Source organism: Hylaeus anthracinus, unplaced genomic scaffold (assembly GCF_026225885.1).
Source record: "Hylaeus anthracinus isolate JK02 unplaced genomic scaffold, UHH_iyHylAnth1.0_haploid 11978, whole genome shotgun sequence".
NCBI classification, from domain to species: domain Eukaryota; kingdom Metazoa; phylum Arthropoda; class Insecta; order Hymenoptera; family Colletidae; genus Hylaeus; species Hylaeus anthracinus.
Genome location: NW_026534326.1, coordinates 2,964,568 through 2,976,331, shown reverse-complemented (window position 1 = coordinate 2,976,331; position 11,764 = coordinate 2,964,568). Strand labels below are relative to the sequence as shown.

Below are 11,764 nucleotides of genomic sequence, written 5' to 3'. Positions count from 1 at the left end.
TACTATTATATTTTATTGTTTGTTTCGTTACTATGTTTTGTGCTTGAGTTTACCACGTATAGAACTATCGATATTTAATGAAATTGAATTGTTGTTTAATTTGAAATTGTCGACATTCGCTAGAAATTATTATTCAAGTATCGAAACATTCCAGGAAGATATTCTTCTATTATTTATATATATACTATTATATTTTGTTGTTTGTTTCGTTACTATGTTTTGTGCTCGAGTTGAGAATCGTTGGGAAATATGGAAACGTTTAAAAAAAGGAATACAATTTTATTAGTATATGTAAGGTTAGAGTATAAGGATATTTAAAAGAGACACAACTTTATTATGACGGATTATGTTAGCGAGTCAGCGTGTGCGAGATTATTGATATTTAATAAGAATTAATTGAAATATGAAAATGTTTAAAAGAAGTGCGGTTTTATGACGTTGTATTTAACGATACGAGAATTTATCTATGTAGAGGGGTCGGTCGACAATTAAATAAAAAATTTATAGCTTGTTTAACATTGGAAAATTATGTGAATGCCACGCGAAGGTGTGAATCACGTCCTGTAAGGAGAAAAACCCGTCGAGGCTGAGTTAAGGGGAATGCGAGGAATTGCCATAAGCAAGTAGAGTATCGGACAGCGTCAGACCAAAGTGTCAGACATCTAGGATCTCCTGAATAAGACTACCTGTCGTCGTTATATTTATTCACGAGGAAAGTTGTCCATTTTCCGGAAGAGACCGTACAACGAGGCATAAACGTCTAAGGTATCGTTGAAATCATTTATCTTCATTTCAGACCATTAACATACGCGGATTTTTATTACCTCTGCGTACTTGATTTATGGTTCTACGAAGATCTAGACATTCGATTTACCATAACTTAGCTTGGATATCTAAAGGATATATCGTATCATGTTGCGCTAAGAATTATTTATTTCGATCCCTGTAAATTTCATTCACACTGAGACCGTCGGTTATCAGTTGACATAGGTACACGAAATTCCGAAACTTTTATCATTGAAATTTCATTTACTACGGGAAACGTTTGATGGAAGTAATTGAATAATTGAAAGTCATTGGGAAATAGTTGTGAAATAGCTGTAAATAATTGAGAATAATGGGATATCGTTAGATTTACCGGTAAAATAATTGAAAATACTTGAAAAATACTACGAAATATTTCAAGATACTCAAAAATAAGTGCAAATAATTACAGATAATTGTGCAATAATTGAAAATTCTTGACGAATACCTTAAAATTCTCAAAAATAATTAGAAATAATTAGAAATAATTGTGAAATAATTGAAAATACTAGAGCAATATTTCAAAATACGTCGAAACACTGGAAAATAATTGGAAATAATTAGAAATAACTGTGAAATAATTGAAAATACTGAAAAATAATTGCAATATTTCAAAATACGTCAAAATACTGAAAAATAATTTGAAATAATTAGAAATAATTGTGAAATAATTGAAAATACTTGAGGAATACTGAAAAATAATTGGAAATAATTAGAAATAATTGTGAAATAATTGAAAATACTTGAAAAATATTTTCAAATACTTCGAAACAATGAAAAATACGTTAAAAATACTCGAAAATAATTGAAAGTAATTCGAAATAATTGTAAAATAATTGAAAATACTTGAAGAATACTATAAAATAATTTGAAATAATTAGAAATAATTGTGAAATAATTGAAAATACTTGAAAGATATTTTAAAATACTTCGAAACACTGGAAAATAATTGGAAATAATTGAAAATACTTGAGGAATACTGCAAAATAATTGGAAATAATTAGAAATAATTGTGAAATAATTGAAAATACTTGAAAAATATTTTCAAATACTTCGAAACAATGAAAAATACGTTAAAAATACTCGAAAATAATTGAAAGTAATTCGAAATAATTGTGAAGTAATTGAAAGTAATTCGAAATAATTGTGTAATAATTAAAAATAATTAGAAATAATTGAAAATACTTGAGAAATATTTTCAAATACTTCGAAACAATGAAAAATACGTTAAAAATACTCGAAATAATTGTGAAATAATTGAAAGTAATTCGAAATAATTGTGAAATAATTGAAAGTAATTCGAAATAATTGTGAAGTAATTGAAAGTAATTCGAAATAATTGTGAAATAATTAAAAATAATTAGAAATAATTGAAAATACTTGAGAAATACACGAAAACAATTGGAATTAATTCGAAATAATTGTAAAGTACGTAAAAACGAAAGAAAAATAACGAAAGATTCTTCTATTCATGAAACGTCGAATATTCGATCAAAGTTATCGGTTCGAGGGTTTTCGTCTCTAATCGAAATACAGCATCGAGAGCTCCCGGGGTCTGATTCGGTCGAAGGCAAACAAATCCTAAAAATCCGTACCGCGGACGTCCCACGTCCAGCGGCGGCGTCACTAATCACAGTGCCAAGTGATTCCAGCACGAGAGCCGCGAGAATACTCGCAGCCCAGAAGCAGACGCAACACATTTCTCGCCTATTAAGGCCGTCCCACCCACGCTCAGTCCGGCAAAGATTTCCGCCTCGCGGAAATCCACGTCGCCTGTTCGCTGTTGGAGACCGCTTCTGGGTGAAATAGTGTTCCTGAGAAAAACTCCACGATCCAAGGGGATTTCCTTTTTCTCACCCCCACCCCCCACCCCCCACCCACTACCCCATCTACTCTATTCTTTGTCTTTTCCAGCGCTACTCTTCTGCAGTGCTTGCTTCCGTCGCTTCCTGTGTCACACGCCGTTGAGCACGCTCCAACCCCTTGTTCTTAGGGAAGAGGGCACACCAGCGACACTCTTCGCACGTCCGGCACCACGGAAAGTGCCCTAATTGTTGATACAACATGGGTCATACCGAGGCGATCCACCCCGGTAGGATTCGGAGGGTGGCTCGAGTGGGCCACCCAAACTGTTTGAGAAAGCTAGAAATTACGGGACGCGGGAGCAATGTTAAATTTGGAAATATTAAAGGAACTCGTTCGGGTCGTTTGCTGGGCTCGTTGTGGCAAACTGTGCGACAGTTAACTGAGGAATTTACGTCGATTGAACTGTTTATATTGATACTTCGTTGAAATTCTTGGGGTTTTTGTTTTTTTCGTTTATTATTATATTATTGTTTTTTAATTTTTATTTCATTTGTTGTTTAGACTTTTTGAAAATAGTTGATGTTTATTGAAGGATCGTTTAATACAGACTACTATAAAATAATCATACTATTATATGATGAATAATATACACACAACAACAATAATAATATTGTAATAATAATTTGTTATCATATTATTGTTTTTAAATTTCTATTTTATTTGTTGTTAAACATTTTTAGAAATAGTCCACGTTCGAAGGACTGTTTAATGCAGACTACTATAAAATAATCATACTATTATATTATAGAATGAATAATATCCATATAACATATTTACAAATGATATATTTTAACACATCTGGTTCAAGAAACTATTTTTAAATATCGTAATGCACTCCATGAAGTAGAGAATCATATACCATTAAAATTTCTCATTCTAAATCTCTCCAAATCGTAATTTAAAAATCACAGACGCCGATTGCAACCAGTCATTAAATACGACATAATCGCGTCATCATTTCTCCAAAATTGATTTCAACAGAAAGAAGTCCGAACAACGCACGTCGGTTACGTGGAAGACTCCCGGAGACTTAGCGCACGTATTTGTCTGCGAAGTTCTTGAAAAGTGTGCCAGTCTCGGATGGTTGGCGATCGAGGACCGTGCGGAAATGTCGCAGGAAACGCAAGTTCCTGTACCGAAGAAGAAAGAACGATGATGGAGAAAGATCCTAGGAATTAGGTTCCACGGTGGACGGACGACAATGGATTTCGAGAGGCTGGTAGAACGACAATGGCAATCCGATATTACGTTACCGACCCCTGCTACACATTCTCTCTACCCTGCGAAGCGATGATCGGTGGCTTCGACGGTGGCCAAAGAACGACCTTTTGCCTCCGGTATTTATCCAGCGAAAGCTTTTATTATGTGAATCTCGTATCCGTCGTTTAATACCCGACCTCCTTTGTCGGTTCTCCCTTTTCAAAAACATTGTATCGAGTGGCATGATCGCGGAAAAAGGATCTCTACCGCATGTGTCTCTTCGATCCCTCCGCCTTCTTCTCTTCGTCATGCTTTTCTCCAATTTCTTATTACTTCCACCGGAAGTTTATTACTCTAGCTCTCTGTCGCGCAAACTTTCTTATTTCAAGGCAATTCAGTTGAGGATCGCCCGACATACGAACACAAGGGGTTGAAGCAACCTTTTCGTAACATTTTTTTACTCCCCATACCTTTTTGTAACGTAGAATGATCAATAATCTTCGTTAAAGGACTTTTAGTTAACGAAAATGTTGTTTTGTTTCGCTTATGAATAAACAATTTTAATATCAATGATAGCAACAACGTGGCATCGTATTTTTCGTGCAAAACCGAATCGAAAGTTCCTTTTCCATTTTTCAATCTGAACTCTCGTTACCGAGATATGAGCGGTTCAAGTTTTTACGCGGGAAATGCATGCGCAGTGCCCTCTGCGCAGCCACGTGGTCAGCTGACTGGGATGCAGATGGCGCGCATCGTTACATGAACAAACTTTAATTGCTCGGTAACGAACCGTTGGAATTGAAAATGACAAAGAACTTTTCGATTCCTTTTTCATTCGTTGAATTTATCCTAACAATAAATCCCGTGTTTTTGTTAGCAATCGTTATATGCAGGTCGGAATAGAACAAAGTATAACTCTGGGGAAATTTAGAAAATAGTAAACACGGTTGGAAACGTAACTAAGTGATGTACAAGTATCGAAGATGGGTAAAATTCGATTATTTCGATGTACGATGTTCCTTCCCATAAATAACCAACAATTTACACTTCTAGTAGTAAAACAGAAAGTTACCAAAGCGTCTCGAGGATACTGTAACCCCCAAAAGAAATTCAGAGAGGATTCTGTGGTTAGGTGGCAGAAACGATCGACCAAACGAGATCTCACGAACGAAATATGGATGCTATGGCAAGTGTATGATCGATTACTTACATTGTGGAGCTTGTAGTAGAGGCCGCACGCGTTGCAGACTGGTTCCCCTGCCTGATTCCTCCGCCATAGCGTGGTGGTCGCAGTCTTGCAGTTGGCGCAGCTGGTGCCCGCCCGCCTCGCCGCACTCTGCAGCGACAGTTTTGGAAAAAAAACAAACAGATATCACATCCGTAACGGCAACATCCACCGATTGATTGCATCCACCAAATTAATTACAGAGAAATGTAATTGGACTTCCCCCAAATGTATTAAGAGGTTACGTTACTCATTAATATAAATTGTTATTGTTTGGGAATTAATTGCAGGAAAACTAGAACTTCAAATGGATTGCGCTCTTAGTATGTGAATTTGTACGTTCTGCAGAGTGCAAATATATTTTTGTTTCTTCCAAAAGACCGTTTTTGACAAAATGGCGGTCCTACATAAAGTACTGTGGTTTTATAATGCCCATAATGCTTCAAGCATCTTCACCCAGAATTTTAATACTCAGCAAATACGATACAAACTTCGACGATATATAAATTTTGAGGTTATGTTCAAACATTAGAAGGATAGAAGACATCCTCCACCCCTCCCACCATGCAAATAACCACTCACACACCGTAAAATTTCCAATGGGCATGTTACGTGGTCCCTGGAACCCTCCTTTCAGGGATCTTTCATCCCTCGTCGCGTCAGAGGTTTTCGAGGTCGAGTAATCGATCGAGGAATTCTATTCTTACGGTCGAGCTGCTTCCAGAATCGAGAAGCCACAAACTGAGACGGGATCGCGTGAAATCGGCCGCCCTTAATCCCCGATTCGACCGGATTCGGGTAGAAACGTGAACCCGTGTTTTTACCTGTGGCCCACAGAACATTCCCCCCGCACCCCTCCCGTCATCTGACCTGCGAACGGATCGAAAACGATCGCAGGTACACCTGTTTGCCGCGTTCTCGGTTGGCAAACACTTAAACGAAAAAAAGGGGGGATTTGTCGTGCACCCCGTCGTGCCACCTTGCTTCGCACCCTCTTCTCAGAGGGTCGAACGGAAATCTTGTTTCGATGATTTATCAACAAAATTCGATTATCCATTTCGCTACCTAATTTTCTACGTTGGCATCCCTGACAACGATATTTATTAATTTTCTTTTTTTTTTTTTTTTTTTCTGAAAAATACGAGTGACTTTCCGCCCTCCGTCGATTTCGAAGTTCCGACGAAAAAATCGTAACTTTCCGATCCGGTGAACGGATCTCAACGATCGACACGAGAAACCGCGTGCAATTGGACGAAGGATTTTTTAAAAATACGAAACTATCGAAAGAACGTATTTCTGGGTAATTTTCGAAAATTCCTAGCTCTGTCGATAGTAAACATTCTGGATCGAAACATTCTCGAGGTACCAGATAGAATTAGATTCTCGCGATATAATTAGGGGAGAAACTAGACAGTTTGTCCCTGACGTGAAATCCGAATTTAAAAAAAAAAGAAAAAAACAAAGAAAAACGAAAGGACGACTTTTCATCGTCCACGTTTCGTAAGGTTCGCGGCACATTGCGCGCCCAGTTTAATCCACGCCTCCTCCTCGCCCCTAATCGCGTTATATTCCATTTGCTAACGATCCCCCGGCGAACCAGCCAGCAAAAATTCGTTTCTCCCCCCGTTTAATAACCATTAGCCTGAGAAGCTGCTGCCATCGACGATTTTCAGGCTACTCTGTCCCCCCCCCCCCCCCCCTTCCACCTTCCCCTCCACGCCACCCCCACCCTCTACCACTCTCGCCCTCGTCCACTTCTGTCCGCGAAGGTGAAAGGCTGGACGGGCGAGGGTGTCAAAGATCTAGAACAGATAGGAGCCTCTATATTGATGAGGTGGCTCTCCGCGTATTGATTCCACGCGGAGAGGTTTTCGCCGGGGCCCGGAGCACCCTGCAGACCCCTTTTGCTACGCGCAAGGGTTGATAAGATCCGACAGATAAGGCATGATTACACACCGCGTCGCCCCAAAACCCCTTCTCCCCGCGTCGCGTTCTTCTCGTTCGTTGTCCCACGGGCTTGCCTTCTGACCCCCTCCTCTCCCCCCCTCTCCGCCCCGTACCTCGCGGCCAACAGTGTAAACAGTCCCTTAGGTTGATGGCCGGCTCGCCTCGGCGAGGGTTTTCGTGTCGTCCCGACATTTACTTCTGAATCATCCGGAAGAGTGACGGGGGGAATATTTTGCGGTGTGATTCAACGACGCGAGGATTGGGTGAGTTTTGGGGAATCTTATCTGGAACACCTGACCGTAGATCGGTTAATTGTTATTTGGTAGGTTAACAATGACGATTTAAGGGATTTAGGGGTCGTTAGGCGTGCGATTGGTAGGTAGTTTGATCTCATTTAGTTTATTTATTAACGATTTCGAAGGAATTGATAACTCGGTATGTTCACTGTTTTATTAATTTTTTGGCTCAACAATTCTGGAGTGCGGGTAGCAGTAGGGAATGTGTTGATAAAAGGGTGGAATTGTTTGCGCAAACCTACCAGATGCGAGCCTGCTGCTATCGAAAGGGCATAAATAATTCCACAGATTTGTTAATATTTACCCTCGACAATTTCAAAGTTTTTATAGCGGTAGACTTGTATCTGGTAGGTTTGCTGAAAGGATTCCACAATTTTGTCAACTTTATTCTGAACAATTCCAGCAGTGGAGAGTTTGCGCAAACAATTCCATTCTTTTATCAACATTAACCTCCACAATTCCAGTGTTATGTCAACAATACCCTCAACAATTCTAGACTTTCCATAGCAGGAGCCATGCATCCGGTAGGTTTGCACAATCAATTCCACCCTTTTATCAACAACAACCTCCACAATTCCAGTGTAATGTCAAGACTAACCTCAACACTAATCTCAACAGTGCCAAACTTTCCATAGCAATAGGTTCGTGATCAGTAACTGTGCACAAACAATTCCACCTTACTATCAACATTAACCTCAACAAATTCTAAACTTTCCACAGCAATACGCTTGCATCTGGTATGTTTGCACAAACAATTCCACCCTCTCATCAACACTAACCCCAACAATTCCAAACTTTCTCCAGCATTATTCTTGTACCTAATATTTGTGCTTAGACAGTTCCAAATTTTCCTCGACACCGATCCCGAACCGATTTCATTTTTCCCATACCGCACTCGTCTCCCCTTCCCCGTCCACGTCGCCAAAAGTTCAATTTTCCTCGAAAAAAATCGTTCGCAGGTTTCCTTGAGCGTTCCTCGATGAACTTCGAATACAAAACGGGAACCACCGAATCGAAAGTTCGCGACTGTACGAAAATCGTCATTGTACCGTCCCGGGGGACAAAGGGCCTCGAGTACTCTCGAACGAGAAACAGGAAGACACTCCGCGTCAGAGACGCACAAAAAAAAAAATAATACAGTAGCAAAGGACACTTTATATTCGTGGACACGCGCACGAAACGTATTGTGACGCGACTCACGGCGGGATGGCACAAAGGGGGTGCAATTTCAGGGGCCGGCGCTATTTCGTTTTCGCTCAAACAGGTTTCAATCGCTTTTCCATTAGCTACTGAGTAGAGCTTCCCTTGTAGTTTCGCCGACAATGCTCCAGGTACGCTTTTCCACTCCTCTATCTTTTCGGGAGGGGGATGGTGACACTTTTGACGGGGGGTTAAGTGGTCTATGAATAGTAGGGTGTTCCTTATTTCAATGATCTTTGAAATGTACGTCAAGCAGCCTCTAAATATCTTGCAAATACATCGAAAAAGAATTCTTCCAAATTGTAATATTAACACATGCATTTTATAACTGCTTCAAAATTGGTGAAATTATTTTATGTTCGTGCAGAATTCTTAATTCTAATGATAGGAAGAAGCTCTATGTATTTGAAATTATGATCTCGATTATTTTCTTATATATCGGCCTTGTAAACGTGAAGCTATTTTCTCTAGTTAAAATATTTTTGTAGTCCTATTTGAAATGCTTCGAATTTGAAATTATTGCACCCGAAAATTTCTAAGAATTTTATCCATTTATGTCAGCAATTTCAGGAATTCACAAAGTCCGACGATTTGTAAACACTCAGTGTGATTTCAGAAATTCTATTCTGGCAATTCCACATGTTGTTGCATTCCTGCAATAGGAATTCCTTCAATATATACAAACAAGAATTTCGACGCTAAGAATTCCCGAGAATTCTATCCATTTATAGCAGCAATTCCAGGAATTCATGATTTTTTACGATTTGTTAGCATTCAGAAAGATTTGAAGAATTCTACCTTGAGAATTCCAAATATTCTTACATCTCTGCAATAGGAATTCCTTCAATACATACAAACAAGAATTTTGGCACTAGAAATTCCCGAGAATTCTATCATTGTGTGGCAGCAATTCCGGGAATTCACAATTTCCCACGATTTCTCAACATTCAGAAAGATTTAAAGAATTCTCCCTTGGCAATTCCAAATATTCTTGCATTCCTCCAATAGGAATTCCTTCAATCTATACAATTGCGATACTATAAATTCCCGAAAATTGTATCGGTTTTAGTCGGCAATTCCAGGAATTCATAATATCCGACGATTTCTAAACATTCAGAGTGATTTCAGGAATTCTGCCCTGGCAATTCCAAATGTTCTTGCATTCCTGCAGTAGGAATTCCTTCGATACATCCAAACAACAATTTTCACACAAAGAATTCGCGAGAATTCTATCCATTTATGCTCGCAATTCCAGGAATTCACAATTTTCGACGATTTCTCAGCATTCAGAAAGATTTAAAGAATTCTTCCTTGGCAATTCCAAATATTCTTGCATTCCTGCAATAGGAATTCTTTGGATACATCCAAACAACAATTTTCACACAAAGAATTCGCGAGAATTCTATCCATTTATGCTCGCAATTCCAGGAATTCACAATTTTCGACGATTTCTCAGCATTCAGAAAGATCTAAAGAATTCTCCCTTGGCAATTCCAAATATTCTTGCATTCCACCAATAGGAATTCCTTCAATCTAAACAAACTGCAATTGCGATACTATAAATTCCCGAAAATTGTATCGGTTTTAGTCGGCAATTCCAGGAATTCATAATATCCGACGATTTCCAAACATTCAGAGTGATTTCAGGAATTCTGCCCTGGCAAATTCCAAATGTTGTTGCATTCCTCCAATAGAAATTCCTTCAATCTATACAAACTGCAGTCGCGATACCACGAATTCCCACAATTTCTAAGCATTCAAAGAGATGTTAATTGTAAAAACTCCGTACCGTTGTTTACACCCTAGCTCGACAAAATATCGGAATTGCAACGCTTTCCAGCGTCCCCGAACGTCGACACGCGGCACGGATGAACAAATAACAAGTACCACGATCCGCTCGTTTCGATAATCCAGTTTTCAATTTGAAGAATGACAGAGGAATGGCACGCGAGGGAGGGGTGGGGTGGGGGGTGGGGGGGGGGCTGGCTGGTTGGGGATAGCATGCGCATCCACCTGAACGAAAAAGGGGCGACAAGACGACCGACAGGAAATAAAAGCACGATTCCTCTGGTGGAAGGAACCCTCCCCATCCCCATCCCCGTCCCACCCTCCCTCCCTCCCGCCCCGCCATTCTGAGTTTCTGCGCGGACAGAGCACGGAGGCGAAAATAAAAATTCAACAGGCAGGAAGGAGACAAACTGACGTGGACTGGAGACGAGCAAAACGAGATAATAAGGGAACGGGGACCGGCAGAAAAATCGAATTGAAATAAAAGGTGGACGAGGGTAAGAGGAGGAGTTGGAGGGGGCGGGGTGGGGTGGGTTGGTAGAGCGGGGGAGGGGAGGGTGAGAGGGGCGGCAGAAGGAAGTCACGGATGAATGGAAGGGATAAAACGAAGGAGAAGAGAAACGTGGATCGCCGCGAACTTCAGAAATGTCATATCCGTCAGTGTCCGGACCCGTGGTGCCTTCTGAGGACAACCGGTTCCGCGCAAACGTCACCGATAAAGTATTGCCATTACACACACACACACCCCTCCCCTCCCCTCCCCTCCCCACTCCGCGCCGGCGTCTTCCAGCAATTACACGGGAAACGGGAACCATGAGTTTAATGTGTAGCGATAAGCGTTATCTCGCCGGGATCGTTGAGGAACGGACACGTGTTAACTTGGAAATAGGGGGCCTAAAAGAAAGTTGACGATAAAGGAGTCTTTCACGCTGCAAAAGGGAGGAATACCAGCATTTTCAGACTCGCTACTGATCAAGTGATTGGTTACGTGTAAACGATTCCAGTTCAGCAATTCCCTAATACCTCGGAATTCCGGAGTCCTTGAACTGCATGGTGGTCGTTTTATCGCGGATCGTTTTTGGTTTAGAATATCAAATATTCTTGTACTCTCCTGCAATAGGAAATCCTTTGATAGATACAAACAAGAATTTTGACGGTAAGAATGTCCGAGAATTCTATCCATTTATAGCAGCAATTCCAGAAATTCATAACTTTTGACAGTTTGTTAGCATTCAGGAAGATTTGAAGAATTCTCCCATGGCAATACCAAATATTCTTGCATTTCCGCAATAGGAATTCCTTGTATACATCCAAACAAGAATTGTGACATCAAGACTTACCGAGAATTCTATCCATTTATGCTCAGAATTCCAGGAATTCACAATTTTCGATGATTTCTTGATATTCAGTAAGATTTGACGAATTCTCCCGTGGAAAT

The 11,764-nt window shown here is 40.0% G+C and overlaps 1 protein-coding gene across 7 annotated transcripts in view; it reads right to left on the bottom strand.

The window, feature by feature from the left end:
* Window positions 1–11,764, bottom strand: part of LOC128896875 (GATA-binding factor C-like) — a 149,703-nt gene that overhangs the window by 27,752 nt on the left and 110,187 nt on the right. For 5 of the 7 annotated variants that reach the window (XR_008462160.1, XM_054160426.1, XM_054160424.1 and 2 more), the window contains exon 5: window positions 5,081–5,218. The exons of 1 other annotated variant lie outside the window; for it this stretch is intronic. Coding sequence is in view for 5 of the 6 variants with exons in the window: in XM_054160426.1 (XP_054016401.1) it covers window positions 5,081–5,218 (138 nt within the window). In the remaining variant the exon portion in view is untranslated. The remainder of the gene's footprint in view (window positions 1–5,080; window positions 5,219–11,764) is intronic. One more of the 7 variants, XM_054160425.1, reaches the window with a different exon arrangement.